At 42.3% G+C, this 21647-nt stretch overlaps 1 protein-coding gene across 4 annotated transcripts in view; it reads right to left on the reverse strand.

Moving 5' to 3' along the window:
• The window catches only part of atrn (attractin), a 158010-nt gene that overhangs the window by 117839 nt on the left and 18524 nt on the right, over window positions 1–21647 (reverse strand). For all 4 annotated transcript variants that reach the window (XM_083792563.1, XM_083792562.1, XM_083792564.1 and 1 more), the window contains exons 3-9: window positions 15801–15914; window positions 13036–13164; window positions 11373–11575; window positions 6641–6809; window positions 3966–4056; window positions 2396–2645; window positions 1599–1782 (exon numbers count right to left, since the gene is read on the reverse strand). In XM_083792563.1, the coding sequence (XP_083648689.1) occupies window positions 1599–1782; window positions 2396–2645; window positions 3966–4056; window positions 6641–6809; window positions 11373–11575; window positions 13036–13164; window positions 15801–15914 (1140 nt within the window). The remainder of the gene's footprint in view (window positions 1–1598; window positions 1783–2395; window positions 2646–3965; window positions 4057–6640; window positions 6810–11372; window positions 11576–13035; window positions 13165–15800; window positions 15915–21647) is intronic.

The raw sequence follows: 21647 nt of genomic DNA on the forward strand, positions 1-21647 counted from the left end.
GCCCACTGTGGCTGCCACATAACGTCACAAGAGGGTCCCGTTTAAAGACAAACATTAAAAGTCCATAGACTTGGCTTGAAGCCCTCTGCTTTGGGGGGGTCCTGTTTTTGAGGGGCGCTAGCCCCTCCTATATACAGCTTTTGTCCCCACACGTCTCAAGATTTGAGACAATGAACAGAGAAATTAGGTCAAAATTCCGTAAATTAAACATCAAACGATTGAAGGGAAAATTTACGTCATATGTACGTCTGATTGGCCAGTATGAGATGATGCATGATGATGAATGATGATAAGAGCGCACCTCACTTCACACAAGTGTGATTTTTTTCATTAAAAGTCCATGGACTGCCCTGCCACATGACGTCATGGAGGAACACAGGAACACACAAAGCCAGGCTACCCCTAAAAACAATAATCTAATCAATCATGTGAATCTTGGGATCCACACTAAACGAGCAATTATCCCGATCTCAGCCACATTGACTTCCAAATTACATTTGAATATTTTGAAAAGTATAGGAAATATGTGGGGGGAATAAAACACAAACACACACACAAACAGACCCTCATCCTTCTAGACGTCTAGACTCCTGAAAAACCACAGCTAAAAGTTCTTAGAATGGAAGTCCCAACAGACATCAGACAGTACTCTGAAAGAGGTTATTGTCCTCGAGTGCGACTTTATGTCTTCAAAAGTAACTTAATTTAATAGTGGAAGCACAGTGACAAGCATATAGAATGCTTTCTTCAGAACAACTCTTAATCCAACATCACAGAGTTAATTTAGCATAGTTAAAAATGTCAGAACGAGCCACTATGAGAAACAGCACTTCAAATTGCAAGTTTCCATTTTAACTGGAATTAATTCACAATACTATAATAGCAACAGTGTTATGGAGATGAACAACATGAAGACAACATTATCATGTGGCTCTAATTAAGTGCCAACCAATTATGCCACAGGAAGTAATGACTAGTAGTCATCCAAAGGCAGGATGATAAGAATCTAAGCCCAGAATCTGGTTCCATCTATTTTGAGTTGCACCACATGTTTTAAGCATTTTGAAAACATTTACAGCAACGACACAAGGGAGGGGTTTTAGAGGAAGGAAGATCTATAGATGTACAGTAGGCATAAGGATTCATGTATTTCCCATTTACATTTTTACAATATGGCTCTGAACGAGGTTAGCCGTTTGAAAGACCTTACTCTGAAAGAGGTTATTGTAATCGAGTGTGACTTTGTGTGTGTGTGTGTGTGTGTGTGTGTGTGTGTGTGTGTGTGTGTGTGTGTGTGTGTGTGTGTGTGTGTGTGTGTGTGTGTGTGTGTGTGTGTGTGTGTTTGTGCGCGCACACACACACAAACCTAATCTCACAAACCGCTGGACCAATCAGCACTGCTAAGCAAGCTTGTGGATATGCCTATTTTCACTGCTTTATTTACCCTATGGATTTTATTTTCATTAAATACTTTTGAAAATGTTGGAATTGTTTTAAATTTATGAAAAGTTGTGAAATTGTGTGTCTGCAACCCAAACATAGGCAGTTGTGTTTTCCCAAAACGTACAATTCAAACCCAAAAGACAACAGTCACTCACCATCTGCTCTTGTCCACCTCATACTTGTACAGGTCCCCGGTCAGTCCGTACTTGTTGACATTGTAGGCGCGGTACCCACCGTGGGTGTAAATGGCTCTGGAGCCAGGGTCAAACACGCTGCTGTGTCCGTAGCCTCCCTGCACCAGGGCCCCGTCTGTGTTCACAAACCTCCACGTGTTCTTGGCTGCCAACAACAGAGGATCCTGTTAAGTTTGGGCCAAAAGCTTTGGCGGGCCGTTAGATCCAGTGGCTGCTAAAGCTAGAGCATTTACATACCTAATTACTTGGTAAAAAGGGAACTACTGAATACCGAGGTAAAGGAATGTGGTTGTTTTTATAATGGGAGCTAACAGCAAAAGCAAGAAACAAGCTCAAGTGGGTCAAATAGCATTATGAAATACTTTCTATGGTTACATTTTGCTTATAGGAGCCAGGATGGTGGGACTCTAGTACCAAACGGGTTGATGCACCTTCTACAGTATGAGAGACATACTAACATGTTCCTGCAAATACTATTTGTCCCAGGAACAGCGGAAAGCACTTTGTATTTTAAATATACTAATGATGGTACAATTACCAAAAAGGCAAAAACATATATTGAAAACAATATTTAGAACCAATAGCCGACAATTAATTGAGAAGCAAGTTCCCCAACAATGGTAAGATGCAAAATTAGCCGACCAACAAGCTTACAACACCTCACATCACGATGTGTTGTAATCTTGTAGATCTGCTTTTTTCCACAATTAAAACATTTATAATCGTTCTTTAATAACTCGAAACAGCCAAAAACTCACCTATGTTGTACTCCTGCACCTGGCTGATGTAGCCGTACAGAGGACAGTGTCCAAACAGCACCAGCATGACCGGGCCGGCTCCGTCCAGGCCAGGGGGCACGATGTGGGCCGAGTGGCCCACCACGGCGTACTGCTCCTTGGCCCGCGGGCTCAGCAGGGTCCAGGTCTGGTTGTGGACGTGGAAGACCCACAGCTGGCTGGACACGTTGCCCGTGGCGTCGACCTTCCCTCCGTACATGTAGATCTTCCCCTGTGAGGACGGGAGACGTGATGGAATGACATCACTGAACTATTGTTGTGGTAATGCTACCAACACCACTTGCATTATAGTGCATTTCATGCAAAAATACTGATGTTTCTTCAAAAAAGGGGTGTAACATAGACAGACATCAATACTTTGTCCAAAACCATTCCTTTTTTGAGTGGTGCACACCGCTCAATGACTGTCCGCGTGTGTCCCTATGTGTCTCCGTCTATATATGTCGTCTGGGCCTGGGGTATGAAGTAATAACAGCTGCATAATTTCAGAGATCTTGCGACGATAGTTGAGTCTTCTACCACGTTCTCCCTGCCGTTTGGTGGTGTTCCATTAAGCCGGCACTGGCCACTGGCTAACCCTCTAATTTTAATATATACGATTGGATAGGATGTCAAATAATGCATCCACTGTGTCTCATTATGGCTGGCCTATAACATTTGTCAGGAGTTGACGGGACATTCCACCAAATCATCAAAGCTGCAATGACAATACGAACCCCCCAGGGTGTCACTTTGCAGTTGTCCTTGAATGTCCTTTGAACAATGCCACGCTGCACACAACAACACCAAATCAGTGCTTTACATTCACACCAAGAGACACAAGCAGGATTCTGTCAATCAGAGACTTTTTTGGTAGGAAGCATGTTTGCCGTTTCCATTTTGATCACCTGTGTTCTATTTTTGAGTGGTGCAACCACTCCAAGGAACAGCTTTGTCCATGTTCACCTATGCCTGTGTTCACCTATGCCTGTGTTCACCTATGCGTTCACCTATGTGACTATGAGCATCATATAATGAGTACCAGTAGGGGCGCTGTTTGCCAGAGAGAGAGAGAGAGAGTTGCCTGCTAATATGAGAGAGAGAGAGAGAGAGAGAGAGAGAGAGAGGAGGAGGGGGGGGGGAGGGGAGTTGCACCACTCGGTTCACAAAGGTGTGATTTTTTTGTATACCTTGCTGTGATTACCTGCTCCTCCCAGCTGTCAAGTTTTTCCTCTTTTTATGATCACTAGACCAGTGTGGATATATGTATGTGTGACCACTGTTAGGTTCTTAGCCTACGTATGATTCATGAGAGTTTTTTTGCATATGATGTATTACCATGCTTACTGTAAATCGCTCTGGATTAAGAGCGTCTGCTAAATGCCTAAATTGTACTGTCAATGTACTTAGTGAGTAAAGTTATCACAGAAATGAGAACGGCTCATGGCAAAATTCCACAGAGGCTACTGCAGAACCTTTGACAGCCCCCGGCAGCGTAGCGCTTCTGAAATCTACACGTCTTCTTTATTGGGCGTCCGTGGCGTGCACAAACCTCATGCAAGGCCAGCGAGTGTCCATATCGCGGTGTGACAGAGTTGACTGTGGGATCGAGAGGCAGCCAGCTCTTTGAACTGAGGTTATACCTGGAGAAAGACAAAAGACAGGGAGAGAAGGTTAAGGCATGGTGACAAAATCGACGTGGAAGTTTTAGCACTCTTGAAGCATCCGTGTCCATATCATTCCCATCGCATAAACTGCAAGAGTAGAACCATCTGTCCAAAACCTGAAGACACATTCTTATGCAATAACGGGATTATTTTTGGTCTGTTCTGTGTCCTCTGTTCTTTTGTGATGTTTATGCCTTGTCTGCCACACAAGGAATAATCCACATTGTCTAAATAATGAATCAATTCACTAAACCAAAAAAGGAGTTGTGACCGCATCACAACAGCAAAGGAGACGGGAGAGAAGTGCTTTGGTGAGTGCGCCCCCCCCCCACAAAGTCAAATCCAAGATCTTTAACGAACTTTTGTTGGATGTGTCCAGAGAGAACATTTAAATTTAACTTTTAAAGGAAAACAAAACCCAACTAGAAAAAGTGCCCTTCTGGGCACAGGTCTCCACCAGGAGGATAGGAATGTAGGACATTGCAGCTTGCCTTCATCTGGTGGTTGGATAGCAGGGCAACAAAAATAAAAAATTGCACACCGTGTTATTTTCTGGGAGGTAATAGGCCTATGATACTCCAACTTTAAGATAAATATTCATTGCCGTTTGTCTGCCAATAATGAAGAGACAGAAAGATGGGAGAGACATCAGAGATCATAACATGCATCGTTAATTATACTGTATGTGTGACACTATGACCTTTGAACCTCACAAAATGTAGTTACTGTAGTCAGTCAAACTTAAAATGTACCGTTTTTCTAGGTGGTATTTTACACTATTCATTAACAGACTTCGCCAGACAGACTTTGGCCAATACAGAGCCTTATAAACACCAAGCGTCGCGCCCTTGAATCAGTGCTATGGCTGGGTGGAGTTCAGCATGAGCCGTACCACTAATTTTACAGCTATAATGATATCCTAGGATGTTTATCCAGCACAGCCCTATCTTTAAATCGGTGGCTATTTTCTATTGCCGTTTACAAAAGTAGAGAAAGTGTGCAGTGTTTACAGCACACTTCTTCTTTTTCTCGTCTACAATGGAGAAAATGTGCAATTGCTTTTTGCAGACTTGTAGTTGCTTGTTCCCACACCTAACAAAACAGTTGGATGTCAGTTTTCTGCTTTATGTGCTTTATGTGCCAGGCACTGGGAGTTAAAAATGTTTTTGCAAAACTCGAGCCTGTTGAAAAAGAAAGGTAAATCAACTTCAACATGGCATGCTTAACCACATATGCTCTAAATACTTTTAAATAGCTGATCTACAAGCTTCTTGCATCCGAATGTTTCACTATTTTTATAAATAGTCTCTAAATGAGGCCTGGGCCGTGGCTCATCAGCGGTCCAGGCACCTTGGCCGGTAGTCCAAGTCTGGTAGTGTGCCGCGGGTTCGACTCCCAATCCCGACGGCCTTAACGCCAGGGCTCCACCGGGCGTGTTGCGTCTCCGTCGCGTGCGTCAAAAAACGAACCGGGGCAATTTTAATGGTGACGGAGACGCAACGCAACGCGGGCAGTGGAGCCACCCTTCATTGATTAAAAAGGGAACATTCTGTGACGGTGACGCGCCCGGTGGAGCCCCGGTGTTACTGCATGTGGGTGGGGGATCCCGATCATAGACTGTAACGGTAGCCACGCCCCTCAGAACATACGCAACTTTATGGTAATTTCTTTTATAAATGGGACCATAATTTTCCAAAAAGAATATTATGACATTAGAAATGAGACTTTAAACTAGTGACTGGAAGCAGAAAGTATTCATGACCATGTTTATTAAGGTAATACAGTCTAGGTGAAGTTGGGCCCAAATACATGGGCCTCTATGGAGCTATGGGGCTTTTTGGGTCCAGTCCAGCGCCACAACAGGCGATTATATGAACTTTCAGGAAGTCCCGATTTCAAAAGAGGCTTCACGAAATATCTGGCTGACTGCCCCCCTGGTTCTGTCAGAGGAGAGCTTAGTACTTAGTACTCGGTGTCACTGAAATAAAACAACAGTCGTTTCTCAACACAACAACATTAACTTAACACTCGGTGTGTGTGTGTGTGTGTGTGTGTGTGTGTGTGTGTGTACAGCTGCGCTGCATAATAATTAGGAGAGAGCGAGGACGAGAGTTTAGGCGCGGAGCGAGAGAGATAGAATGTAAAACACGTTGTTTAAAGTCTTTATAGTTTTGACCAGATTTGAGTGTGCTTGTGTGTGTGCCTGTGTGGGGGGGTTATTGTCACGTCACTATGAAGCAAGTCCAGTCTGGGTGAAATTCACATCGGAAAATCTATATAACGGCGCGTGAGCCCGCCCGTTGGTCAGGGACAGAGACGGCCCGGGCCCGGCCCGTTTTGGCGGGCCAGGCCCCGACGGGCTTGCATGTCTCTAGTATATGTATATATATATATATATATATATATATATATATTTGTTTATTCTACTGTTGTCACACAAACCACACCTAAGAAGTAATCAAACGTACACCTTTCACCATACTGGAGTCAAATCCAACACTGCCAACACCATCTAATCTAAGTAGACACAGACACCGCAAAAAGGGGAAATCCGACTTACCCTTTGACTATGTGATAATCGGAGGCATTGAAGACGTAGCCACCGACCACCCACATGATGTCCTGGTCGACCACAGCCTTGTGGGAGGCCCTGGCCAGCCCCGCCTCCGTGTATTCCTCCCGGGTCCAGAAGGACGAGTTGGCGGGAACAGAGACTGAGCAGTCAGGCCCTGAAGGGCAGAGAGCATTGTGTTAAACGGAGCAGAAAAATTATTTCTTAGCCCATTGATTCTGAAACCTTTTAGTTTCACGCCACGAATCCGCATTTCATACGATTTTCATCTCTGGAGCTTTAAATCTTAAAGTGTCAAAATTCCTGCGAAGCCTCCGACTCCAACAACCTGGGAGCCAGAAATAGAGAGGCTGACTGGAGCTGAAACAAGCTGATGACATTGTTTGTGATGAGTACAGGGCAGTGCAGGACATTTCGTCGATTAATGACAAAAAAAATGTTTGTCGACTACCTTTTTTCACTGACGAAAACAAAAAGGAAACTAAATGAAAACTAAGCTATGATGACTAAAACTAAAGTAAATGTATTGACAATTGTGTCTGTCAACGAATAAAAACTATACTAAAATGTTAGGAAGGGACTAGTGGACAAGAAGAGATCCAGCATAAGTCATTTTACAATTTGTTCCATGCTGAAAATAGTTGTGAGCTTGTAGATCAGTCATTATGACGACATCAAGGCCAACCAAAAGAAATTTAGTCGACTAAATCAACTGTAGATTTAGTCGACTAAAATCTTATGATATTTAGTCGACTAAAACTAGACTAGCATTCCAGGTGAATAAAATGTGGCTAAAACGAAATGAAAACTATTCAAGAGACTATGACTGAAACTACTGTAAAATCAAAACTTGCTGTCAAAATCAACAATGGTACAGGGGATGCAAACAGTCACAAGGAAGTAAGGAGCACAGCTGCTTGGATCCAAACAATCAGAATATGACGGGGGCATCAGAAGGGCACGGGATGTTTACATGCCAGGAGAGTTTCCCCGTGGTCATTATCAACACAATGCAGCTGTGGGCCATGTGACAGGAAAAGGAAAGTGATGTGGCTCTCCATGCCAATAAAGGCCATTCCACTCATTCTCTGCGTGGCTCCGTCCTGTGGCTGTAATTTCCCCATCAGGTCAGGTTCATAAACATCACACAGCTTACATTAACCACTTAATATACATGGACTGGGGCCCCTCGGTGGCCAGGGCTCTATACTGTGTAGGAGTGCTTCTTTTTCGCCCCTCAACGCCAAAATATCTTCAGACAAATAGCTATATCTGCAAGCTCACAATAGGTTGCAACATGACACGTTGTGAGCTTGTACTGTAGATCTGCCCGATTTTCACCCCAGACTAAGGATACTAGGGTCCATATGGTTCAACAAACAATAATAATAACGTTCGCATCTGGCAACATTTTGGAATAACCAGAATAAACTGAGCCTTAGGGCTTTACATAAAGAGGTAATTTATTGAAAAGGGCAATCCATTTGGAGGAGAGAGAGAGAGAGAGATTAAATGCAAGGCTGGCTTCACTAAGCGGGCATTCTGTCTTAGGTTTCTCCCTGGCTGGCTGGCTGATGTATAAAATGGGTTCATTTGGAGGCTGGCAGCATGGGGGTATACACTAAGTGAGCTACTCCTCAGCCTGAGACTCCGTGACAGGGTAATAAAGGCTAAGATAACACCAGTCTGTTTCTCAAACTCCCTCAACCTCAGTAATTAGATCATGAGCACATTGAGCCGGTGAGATAACTATGGTTAAATCAAGCCATCGTCTCTTAGCTTGTGTTAAGCGTGGTGCTACAGAGCCGTTTAAAAACTAACAAAGCATTTGGAGCCCAGATGGCCTCGATTCTTTAAAAACAGTAAGGCGCGTCTACAGGAATGAAGGGGGGTGGTGGGATGTAACCAATAGGAACACAGGGTGCTGCTAATGACCCAGCTGGCAGAGAGGGCGATGTTGATGCTGAGGCTGAAGCATCGTTCTTAGAGATAAGATTATCTTCAGTGTATTGGGTGACAATGGAATGAGATAATTATCCTCTACACCTCACCTTTGCTCATGGAGAGAATTTAACAAGTGATATCATGGGTATTAGTTAGGAGTGGGGTAGAAATGCAGTTTAAAGTACAAATCTCTTTTAAGTGGCCAATGTTTAAGCTGACTGATGTAACTTTGAACCTGGTTTCCTGCGCAAGAGCTGCCATGTTAAAAAAATATTTTGAAATATATATATATATATATATATATTAGGGATGCACCGAAAATTCGGCCACCGAAAATATTCGGCCGAAAATGGCTAAAAATGTATTTTCGGCCTATTCGGTTTCGGCTCAAATAGGCCGAAAAAATATCACCGAATAGTAGTGAGATATAATTCAACTAAACTGCGGGAGAAACACAGATGTACAAGCCCAACGAGCTGTGCATTGCGACGGGTAGATAACTTGCAGATCTGCTACTTCCAGTGCAGGAAGGGCGCATGCTTATGACGCTCTTTAACAATGCATCAGCAGCCAGCGACGCTGCGACAGTCACTCACAACACGCGAGCAGCAGACGGAATGCACAGGCAGATCCGACACAACATCCACGCTTCCATAGCCTTTTAAATCTTATTTCCCATCCACAGGCACAAGCAACGTGATATCCAGCAGCTTCCACCCGATCTGTGGTGGTGTTCTGTTGACGAGGGAAGCTACTAGCTAGTAGCTAGCATGGGAGCTAACGTTAGTTTTAACACTATGTACTTTCCATCCGTTCCCCAACCCCATCACACTCGCTGCTGCGTTTACACGGGCAGACACAAAGACGAATGGGAATATCATGTGTAGCTTTAACAATAATGATAGACTGTATCGTTGCGTCTGCCTGTGTTTAATGCTCAGGGTTTCACTGTCCACAAAATGCACTTCCCATGCCACCACCTATAAATTCAAACCCACCTCTGGAATCTCATTCCACTTTAATTTATTTTATTCCATAGTCTTAGTTTTTCTCAAATAAAGTTGTTTTTATTTGTTTTCTCATGTTCTCCTTGAAAAGTGTCTTTAAGTACTCAGAGAAGCTATAAATAATATTATCATCACTATTATTATTACTACTTGTTTTATTGCCTATGCTTATGTAGAAAAAAATGCTCACTGCTCAGGTCAAATAGGCCTATTGATATACGATTAAAATGTGATTAATTGAGATGAATTAATCACAAAGCCTCTAATTAATTAGATGTTTTTTAATGAAGTCCCAACCCTATTCCTTATAGATCTAGCTTCAAATAAAAAATCTAAAAAAGGTTAAATGTGTCGGATCACATCGTATCGCATCGCATCAAATTCCATGAAATTCCACATTCCACACAAGATGTATTCGGCTATTCGGTATTCGGTTTTCGGCCATCCATTTCCTATATTCGGTATTCGGTTTCGGCCAAGAATTTCCCTTTCGGTGCATCCCTAATATATATATATATACTTAAATGTGGGAAAAGACAATATTTTTATTCGAGTCGTGACCCATAAAAATTGGTCCGTGACACACAAATGGGTCCCGTCCCACTGTTTGGGAAACAGTACCCTAGGGGGCATGGTTAATAAAATCAGCATGGTGGGTTGAAAAATAGGTCACACAGTTGGCTTGGCAGCAGTGCCACTAAACTGCCAGCTAAGCGGAAGTGCCACCCACATGGGAGTGACACCAGCCACAAAGAAATGCAGGGCAGGCTACTATGGCCGGTTGCATTTGCTAACGATACTGTACATCAGGTAAACCACCATCAGAACTGTTGTAGTTGCTACTGAATCGAGGCGCCCCATGAAATAGCTTAGCCTGAGTTATCCTTAGTTGCGTTCTGGCATTGTGCAACTTTATAGCCAAGCGACAAGCTCATATATACAGTAAGTTATTGTGGTGTGCGACACTAGCATTCAACCATGTAGAAATCAGGCATTAGTCACTGGTGAAATTGGACATGTTGAAGACATTATAACTGAACATAATGGAGGAAAAACATATCCGAATAGAATCACCCTAGCTTGAGTCGCTGCCTTCCACGGATCTGAAAATGTCACTGCGCCACTCAGTCTGGAAAGTCTCCTATTCTCCACATGTAGGCGGGACATATGACCTTGAAATGGAACCATGGCTTCCGATTGGTCTGTGGTGCGGGTTGAGGTATCAGTTTGACGTATCAATGCGCACTGCGCAGCTACTCCTGTTGTCCTGCAACGTCCCCTTAACATTCACTAAACTCACCCCACACAGCCGTCATTTCTTTTGTACTACTGAATCTGACGATGGACTACTGAATCGTTTACTTTTTACCGTAGATTTTTACTCTCAAGTCTCGAATGGCTCCATTTTCTTCAACAGTGAGAAGCACGGTCAGAGTGGAGCTGGCTGATGACGTATCAGCAACAACATGGCTTGGCTACGTAACAGTTGACGTTATGAGATGCGAGTCAAGCAGCCTTGTAGTAGTTGAGTGACAATTCAGAATATCGGAACGCAGTGATTCAGGCTGGAACCCAGGCTAGAATCACTCCCCCAGAACAGGAAAAACTAACATGACCTAACCCCACGTGAAGCTTACTGCTGGAAACATATAAAAGTTGAAAAATTACTCATTTACAGTACATGTACGGCAGTGGATTGTGCTCCAACAAGTTGATTTGTTACTCATTCATTCACATTCCAGTGCTCTTCTGGCCCACTGCAGACCCACCTTGCCATCCAGAGTTGCAGAGACAGGACTTGGTGCTGGTCTGGCAGCGGCCTCTGGCAGGGAAGCCGCAGTTGGCCTGGCAGTAGGGCACGTCGCAGGCCTCGCCCTTCCAGTTGGACTCACACTGGCAGTACACGGAACCAGTGGCGTTTGCCACGAGACATTCTCCACGACCCGAACAGTCATTAGGACACGTGTTCAATCTGAGAAGAGGGAGGAAGAGAAACAAAAGACAAGGAAGACATGTACGTGTTATTATGAAAGTCGGACGAGAGTTTCGAGAATAGATGCAGGGTTGAATCGAAAATGTAAAAAAGCACTTCTGAGACGAGTTGGGGTGAAGACAGGCCAGGGGACACACAAGGTCCCATGTTGCGTGCGGCACTGAGATTTCGTTCAAGAATCTGATTTTCAGACCCAACTTTAGTCCCGTCACCATGGTGAAGTCAGCACGAATTAACATGAAAAAAGGCTTCCATCAGGCATTTGAAGTTTTGTGTGCGTGCGTGCGTGCGTGCGTGCGTGCGTGCGTGCGTGCGTGCGTGCGTGCGTGCGTGCGTGCGTGCGTACACCCGCTTGCTGGTGACAAAAACAGACGGACGCTATAATGACTATATCATCGGGTCTCGATATCATTGGTGTGGTTTGGACTGTAATGTTGGTGCAAACAGTTACACTGCATTTAGTGTTAAGACATACAGGTACTAATACCCAACCAGGACTGGAGGAACCTAAATGATCAGCTCTTTGTCACCAAGTGTGTTATTTTGCTTTTTTGCTTTCCCAAGTCCGTATATGTCAACGCTAGGTGGCGTCATATCCCAAGTCCGTATATATATACGTACCCCAATGTGGACTCTATATAATGGTTGATTCCTACAGAAGCCTTTAACATTGGTCCGGTTCCCATAGCAACGGCCGTTCCAACTATGGGATTGCATATATATTCTCAGTGCACAGCAGTGGAAGGGAGGATTTTCAAACAGTTCTCTCTCAACTCAAATTGCTGTCCTTGGTGGATTTTCTGCCAACCACATTTCGGATTTAATTTGTGCCTTTGTACTGCGATGCTCAGTAATGATTCTTTTCTCAGTATTCACCAGTGTTGCCATTCCAATTCTAAGCGACTTTGGGGTTGTTTTTATGTAAAGTTGCATTGATAGTTGCGGCCGCGGGTTATATTTTGGGGCTTTCTGTGTAATGTACTGTAGTGTAGTTATTTATTTGTCTACGCCGGACTGAAATATTGTGTGTCAGGGACCCGTGTGCCAGATTTGTGTTAAAATAGAGATGGTTTGGAAAATAGCCAATCTACAAATAGCCAATGGTGGTCTAGCTGCTTCTTTTGGTTGTGTTGTTTATTTCTCTCACTAAATCTGTCAACACTGGTATTGACCTGTAGGAGATGTTGAAGCCCGTCAGGTTGTAGGCTGCGTCACTGAAGAAGTGCAGCAGGGTTATAATAATAATAATAAAAAATTGTGCATTTCTATATCGCCTTTATCTAGATTGTGCATTACATTCAACCATTCATACACTGATTGCGGCGGAAGACTGCAAGGTACCAACCAGCACATCGGGAGCAATTTGGGGTTCAGTGTCTTGCCCAAGGACACTTGGACATGTAGACAGGAGGAGCCGGGCAGGGTTAGGGTTAGTTCACCTGTAGGAGATGTTGAAGCCCGTCAGGTTGTAGGCTGCGTCACTGAAGAAGTGCAGCAGAGCGTAGCCGGACTGGGAAACCACCTCGGGAACCGTCTCATTGCTGTAGCGCTCTGGGACGATCAGACCGCTGGAACGAGGAGGAAAAGACACACAGTGAGTAGTAGTGTGTGCTGTGTGGTCAGGACCACGATGAATAGTAAAAACCACAAAAGTGCCATAAGCGTCGGTAACAGTACAACCACACATGCCAAAAAACTACTACCAGTAATGCGTTATCATTATCAATGCTGTGTTTGTTGGGTTTTTTATGGAGTGGCTCCTCAGAGGCGAGCCATCTTTAGAAGTATGTCTGTCTGCGTGTCTTGAGCTAATCTTGTAAACCGCTTGGTCGATCAGCACCACATTTCTTGCTCAAACACTTCCAGTTGGCCACAGAATACCACCAATAATGTTTAGTGGAGGTACCTCTACTGAATTATTTCTTGGTTTAACTTAAACTTCCTAATGGCAGTCTCTGATCGGATTGAAACCTTGCCCACTTCTGGGCGGGAACCCCTATTGATGTTTTACATGTTTTATATCATGTTATACTTTAGCCGTTGAAAAATAGCAGATCTACAAGCTCATAGCGCAGCACCGACTCACAAAGTGCCGCCCTACGAGCTTGTAGATCGTTTTTAACTCAAATCTTTGCTTCTGGGGGGGGGGGGGTACCTGTACTACCTGGAACTATATATTTTCAGATGGGGGTTGGCGGCCAACACAATATCATTTCTGGGGTCCTTGACAAGAAATAGTTTGAGAACCACTGACATAAAACATAGGATTTTCATAAAACTGTCACGATTTTGATGACATTTGTAGAATTGTCCTCAGGTCTAAATTGGTTAAAGGTCACATGATCAACGTCATACAGTAGATGGCCGACGTCACAGGATGGGCACAAGTCTATCCCGTGTTTACACAATGTTGCTAAATAAAATCGAATAGACTACCGATTAACTATTCTAAATTCTAAATATATTTGATTATAAGCAGATTTGATGCACATCCATGTTAATATATGAAAGCCTATCACAATTCTGTCATAATGGAGCTTTTGGCAACCGTTTCTAACCTACTTTGCGGTAGTATTTTCTACATAATCATTGGCCATTCCCCCCCCCCCCCCCTTTTTAATTTACCCACTTGTTTTTTGTTTGTTTGTTTTTTTACATGAATGTTGAGTACTGGTGTTGTTGGTTTGTCCTGTATCTGTCTTGTATCTGTTGTCTGTCCTGTCTTCTGTTCAAAGAAAAACTTCAATAAAAATACTTGAATAATAATGGAGCTTTTGAGTGAGGCGGTGCAGAGCCCAAAATGTTGGGAGACTGCTTCCTCACATGACATTAATCTGACACTTTTCTAAAGAAGGGTGGGCCTTAAATAGGGATATTTTACCTTTTTGAGGGGCTAGCGCCCCGGAGCACCCCTCCTATGCCCAGCTGTGTGTGTCTGTGTGTACCGCATAGCGATGATTTGATTGGCTGAGCAATGTGTGTACCCCATAGCGATGATTTGATTGTCTGATTAAATGAATATCAAATATCTAAATGCTGAATCGAGCAGCTTAAGAACTGTCTGGGGTGTTCACAAAAGCCTAGAGACGAAAGAGTAGACGATCTCTTTTCATTTTCTTTTTACCTTGCACTTTATGTGCATGTATGCGCATAAAGTGAGTGGCAAAGTGAGTTTAATGCCGTTTAATATAGATAGGACGTTTCTGTTTGGATGTATGGGCTGTCAAGGGCAGAAAGTCATTTTTTGCCACTCAGTAGGCGATCCAGCATAACTTGCTGGTATGGTAATCATGTCACGCGCATACCCTCTATAGACGAATACGGAGTGATGGCCTGTAGGCCAGCTTTAGGCAATCAGAGCTGCTGTGTCAAGCTGTCTTAATTTGACACCACAGCTATGATTAACTACAGGGCGCCGCTCTGCAGATTCGTCTATACAGGAACACTGTGTAAAAATAAATACATTCTTTACAACATTCAAGTTGTTTGAAGTAACATCAGTAGACCTAATAATGAATCACATAAGAATGCACTGTATGCACTGTAAGTGTGCAACTGCCGCCAGAATCACAGTTACTGAAGTAACAGGTGCCTAACTCGTATTGCAATACCGGATCGATTGATTTGACCATGTAATTAATCCGTTATCGCATATCGGCGAGAAAATGTCAATATTGTGCATCCCTACTTCTCAGTCAGTCATCCCATGTGAAGACTGGGTTTTTAGACCAAGAAAAAAAAACCTGTATCAGAGCAATCATGTTCTTCATTATGCTCTCTGGGAATTATATCGACTTGTTCTCGACTTGACTCGTTTATTCCAAAGGTTATTGTATCGTGCTTTGGGCCATGCTGCAAAGGCCTATTAGTTTCCTTTATGAGGTGGAAAAAGCTCGTCAGTATTTGTGGGCCTAACTCATTCAAACAACTGTGCTGGCATATGCTCCGTTGATAAGCTCAATGAAGGGCAGCACATTACTCAAAAGCATTTTGTACCTTAATTAATTACAGTGGGAATACTTAAACATTTGATCTTGGTCGATTTAGAACAGCTGCTGTAAATCAAATATGTTAATACCCGGTGATAATGGTGCAATTACAAACAAATGTTCCTCAAATCATTCAAGCTAACAATTGTGATTAAAGCTGAAGCATACACTTCCCTCCAACATCATCCAGGCAAAATCTTTACAAGTAGATGTACCTGAAGGCAGCAATAAGGGGAGCGTATATCGAGTCTCCGTCGTAAACATACAGGTGGTCCCAGCTGCACTCTGTAGCAAAGTGGTTGAAACGTAGGCGAAGGATGCTGTTGGGCCTGCAGAAGAAAGACACAGAGAAAGATTGATCATACTGTACCACCAAAAGCACTACAGGCAACCAAATGTCCATGTGTGTGTGTACATCATGAGAGAATGATACACACACGTTAGTTATCAACATTTGTTTTAAGTTCAGGTTAATTTATTTGTGTGTCCCCGAAGGGCGATTTAGTGTACAGCAAAGCACAACAGGCAGACATGAATCACATAAAACACAACACAGTGAAAAAGCATGTGGTACACATGGAACAATAAAAACAGGGTGGCAGTTCAAGGGATCAGTGTAGCATTGGAACAACTACAAAAAACAGTAAATTAATTCATACAAGAAGTTACCTCCTCCTCCTATCAGCATTTAAAGCCTGGATAGACACAGGCACAAAGGAGAACTTTTACCATTACTTGTGGCCCCTGGAACCTTTAGGCGAAGGCCAGAAGGAAGCAGCCTGTACTCAGAGCTGAGGGGATGAGAGTTGTCGTCCGAATGGACGACAACTTGATCCAGGCTACTGAAATTTACCGTTCTCACAGTCCTACCAAGGTGGTTCTTGTCCTTTATGTTCAGGTTTCCATACCAACAAATTATGGAGAAGGAGATAACTGACTCAATAAATGCACTATAGAACAATTCCATTAGAGATTTGTCAACCTGAAATTTGGCAAGCCGCCTCAAACAAAAGACCTCTCTTACACAGAATTTCACAGTTCACATCGAATTTCAGCTTGCTGTCAAATGTAGTGCCCAAATATTTGTAAGTGGTCAGATTTGGGGTGCAGATTTGTTTGTCACTGTAATTTTATAACACTGAAATTTGAAAATATATCAAATCAAACTTTATATATAGCTCAAATCAAACTATTTATTTAGCACATTTACAACAATCAGAATTCAGCCAAAGTGTTGTACATGGAAAACATTAAAGGCTAAAGAAAAAGTTCCAACAATTTCTAATGGGAAGTCTTAAGCCCAAACCACACCGGTAGGGACTCCTTGGGACAAAACAGTTTTAAGGTCAACCACACCAATGCAACTTGGTTGGATTGGTGTGGTTGAGGTTAAAAACCCTCTTGTGTGGTTTGGGCTTTAGACCATTCCAGAGCATGGGGGCAGCAGCAACAAAAGCACAGTCACCCCTGGCTCACAAAAAAAATCATCACCTTTAATCGTCATCATTGTTGCCGTTAATATAATAAGCTGTGCAAGTATAAACATAAACAAACATTTGAATTCTATTATGCGAAAATCCCTTACGACAGCAAATGCAATAATAAGCCATCAGCTCCTGACAAGTACTACAGTAAGTCAGTAGCCAGCGTTTATACAGCTACAAGTGGTTCACCAGAAATGGAGAAAATTACTTAAATTAAAATTCACAAGATTCACTTCAAAAAATCCTACACTCTCACTACTTCTAAATGTGGTTAAGCACAGCAAATTGAATTATTCCAAAGGCAGGCACAGACAAAAGCCTATTTTGTTGTCTGTGAAAGGCACCAAATGTACTGGATTTTTTTAATGAAAGGGCCTGGTCATATCTTTAGCCCTCTGGCAACCCCTAGCTCGGCTCTCCTTTTGGGGTAGATATTGAAATTGACGCAATCCAAGAATTCCTTGTGCCTTCCTCAAATATTTAATACATTGCGTGAGGGCAGTGGCCTAAGGGGCAAGAGAAATGGGCTCATGACAAGATGAGTTTTGCTTCAAACGCCTTGACTGCAGTATTGGCAGGCAAAGTAATGTTCTGCCCTCTCTCTGAGGCACTTAACCTTCAAAATGCTCATGGATATTTGAGATGTTGATGAATCCAAAACTGGAAACACAAATCCACAACAGCCTTCTAAATATCTCTGCTGTCGGGAAGAAACTACTTAAACTTATATTGTTGTGTCCTCTGTGTGAAGCACTTTGAGCTGCATTTATGTATGAAAGGTGCTATATAAATAAAGTTTATTATTATTAACTCCAAAATGTTAAATTTTCAGGAAATGAAAAATATACATTTATCAGGAAACGAAGAAAACCTTCTATTTTGAAAACAAATACAATACTGCCCCATCAATGTTGGTGATGTGACTTTATATATTGTCAATTACTTCCACGAGAGGGGGAGAGGTGGTGGAGTTAGCCGTTTTAGCAGACAGTTTGTGGGTCCAATGGAGTTAAGACTGAGGATTTGTCCTCGAGTTTGTACCGAAGCTGAGATCTGTGCTGTTCAGCGGCAACGACGACCCAACGCACAGAAAGATTCTGCACTTCTGGTCAGACCAAGGAGGAGCCAGGCCTGGACACTCCTACAGCGCCAGGAGCCTCTTAGTGTCGCCAACATCAGCCATCTTCCCTGTCTTAGTCTTGCAGGAGACAGTGGGGGATGTAGCATGCCACTTGGACACAGGCCGGGGTCTGATCAGACTTGTTCGGGTCACCTGGAGGAGGGTGTCTGTTCTAAGACCCAGAAACACCCAACGATTCCAGGTTTACAACACTGATGATGTGTCCAAGTTCATGCATCAGTAGATGTATAATTTACTTACTACTGTCCCAAGAGCTTTTTACTACTTTTCATTGGTTCAATATTTTCGAAACAACACACAGACGTAAAGCGTGTTCAATAGCACTGATTTAGGCAAAGAAAATAATCAAAAACCCAACAGCAACGAAATGCAATTCAGGGTCCTAAGACTCTTATGTGCATAACAGTAAGCATCTAAACAGCATTAGAAAAGTAGTTAAAGTAAGTCTGTGTGCAACAAAACCTTTCTGCATCCACTTACTGTAAGTCTGAGCCTACCCATCTCTCTCTCATCTATTTGTAAGGACATTAATAGTTAATTCAATAACTGTTTGGACAAACATCACCACATTAAAACATGTTCTCTCTACACAGATTAAAATAGGGTGCATTTTGCATCCCAAAACGCAGTTTATGTTTAAGCAATAAAACAACAACCTCTACTGTACTACTGAACTGTTTATTTTTATTTTTATATAGTTTATTTTGCTAGCTTTAGTTATAATAATAATTTCTTCTTCTTCTGTTTTCTACATGAATATAACCACATTATAACCATATAAAATTAAATGGGAGTTAAATGCTGCAATTTGTAAAAATGGCAAAATATAAGTGGGACTCATAAAATGTCCCTGGGACTCATCTAAAAGACCATCCCTGCATCCCAGGACTCATTACATTGAAAGCCCATTTACATCACTGCTACATATAGGGCAGAAGGAAGTATTGTATTACCGGTAGTAAGTATTAAGTTATTGGATTGTGTGGATATGAACAACAACTTTAAGGTTAAAGGTTGATTCACACCAATCACTATAAATATAAAGATATAGTGTTAAGAATCGTTAGAGGATGGTAGCTATATAGAAGAGTATATTTGTACGTCTCTAATTGTTATGATGAATTGAACATGGTGGGCCCTATTGTAAACAATTGTAATACTTTATGGTGTCGTCCACAGTTAACAGCTTTGTATTGAGTTGTGCTTGAAATATACTGTAATTCTCCAATCTGTTAATACAACGCCCTGTGAGAAAAAATGTATCTATGAATTTTGTTTTTAATTCATGTTTGCTTTTTGGGGAATTGAAAATGAGTATTTGGGAACCGGTGATCTATTCTAGACAGAGGGTTTAAGTGGTTAAACTAAGAAACCTTTTTAGGAGTGAAAGCCTTTCATGTGATTTAGAGCGTTTTTAATTGTCGGTCAATCAGTCCTAAATAATGATTTGATTTTGTCCCTGGGTATTTCCCAGGTGTGACTGTGTCCCACGTCAATGTGAAACAGCGTGTTGCTGGTAAAATTGCATGCCTCCTCAGCAAAATGCTCCCCTGGGTAAATACAGGCAAAAGAAGATACAAGAGACAGTTTCCAGTGAAGACTGAAGAGTGGCTGTGGATACACAAGCCTGGACTGACAGAAAGTTACAGACAAGTATGAAAAGATTCCGGATTTTAAATGGGTTGACGTACCATTAACACACTCAGACACACTGATCACATTCCATAACCGCAGCCACATTTCTCCCTCTCTAGCCTGGGTATCTCTACAGATGAGTCTTATGCCACTGCCGACAGGCGGACACATTCAGTGCTCTTAGCAGACCAGAGAACCTTTTAAGTCTCTTTAAGTCTTTTAAGTCTATGTGGATGCGTGATTATTATAGCAGATATCCCTCCTTTCGACACATCTTTGCATTTTTTTTAAAGCATACTCGTACAGGCATGTCAACCCCTTTCCCTGTATATGAAATATATTTTGATCCTCTCTGAAAATGGTATGGGGGCTGCTTTGCGGCGCGGGTGGAACAAAATTGGGAGGTTAAATCCCCCAAAACCCCCGAAATGCATAGAAAACTATTTATTTTACCACAGTTATACCTGTAACACACAATCATCTATCATCCATCTATTTTATTTATTTATTTATTTTTCTTTAGTTGTGAGCCACACAATTTGTATCTTGTACAGGGCTTATATTAAGCAAGTAAGCATCACTCAGTGATTTCAACAATTGTCAGTCACTTGGCATAGGCTAGCAGCACACAGCAATGACAGCATGCATTGTCAGGGAGCGTATGAAATACACAAAACAAACGTTAGCACATTTTTGTTTTATTTGTGTTTCTTGTTGAGCCTTGTTGTGTCTTGAAATGAGCAGGGAATTTATATGTTACGGCCTATCCCACACAAGGTGGCAAATCTGCCTATGACAGGTGGGTGACGTCTTTCTTCAGATGCTACGAGAGAAATAAACTGACTGTCTCTAGTTCTTCACTGTTTGTTCAGACTGGTGCAGATCAGTTTAAAAAATATAATAAATTTACTGAGCTACACCACTGGACACTGGTGCATGTTTTGAACAGTGTTCAACGGATCATTGCGTTTCATGAAGTAGATGAATTCCCCATTTGTACTAGCTACTAAAATATGATCAACATACCTGCAAATGATGTTTCAGGCTCTAAGCGTAATTTATTTTGTGTGTGTGTGTGTGTGTGTGTGTGTGTGTGTGTGTGTGTGTGTGTGCGTGTGTGTGTGTGTGTGTGTGTGTGTGTCTCTCTCTCTCCACGGTTTATCTCACAATCCAAACAACAATCAGCATCGCATTTCTTGTGTACGCTGCTGCCAAGGAAGTAAATCTTCAAATATTTGTCCAAGTCAATGACAAGTTTTTGAGGGGTTTATGTGATTGTATCATAAGATCCACCGTCCCTCAAGGCTTTGGAGAGCGGTCTGGAGAAGAATGGAACTCTATATTTGGGCTAGGGCTGGGATGGTATGGAATTTTGAAAGTTGAATTCCATGCTTTTACCAACCAAATAATTATTTCCATCACAGCAACTTGGAGAAAGAAATCCATATTGCCTTTGATCTGATCTTAGATTACCGTAGACGCATGGATATATTTCTGCTTTGATGCAGGTAACATGAAAGTAGGCCATCAAGCTTCGATGGGAATTAACCGATAAGAAACGATATTTAGAATCAATAACTGATTTAAGCAATGCACTCCTGTAACTTTCATCAGTAAAAAAGAAAAGAAATAAACAAATTGCTTTAATGAGCTCAGAGTCAGCACTGCATGCGTCATATAACCGCAGTATTTCGGTAAGGAGGTTATTGTCCCAGCCCTAATCTCATATTGTTTATGTTGACATCATATGACGATGTTCACAAACTTCACAACTATTAATTTTGTTATCTATAATTTGTAAC

The sequence above is a fragment of the Protomyctophum parallelum genome, assembly GCF_964188405.1.
Source record: "Protomyctophum parallelum genome assembly, chromosome: 20".
In the NCBI taxonomy this organism is placed as follows: Eukaryota; Metazoa; Chordata; class Actinopteri; order Myctophiformes; family Myctophidae; genus Protomyctophum; species Protomyctophum parallelum.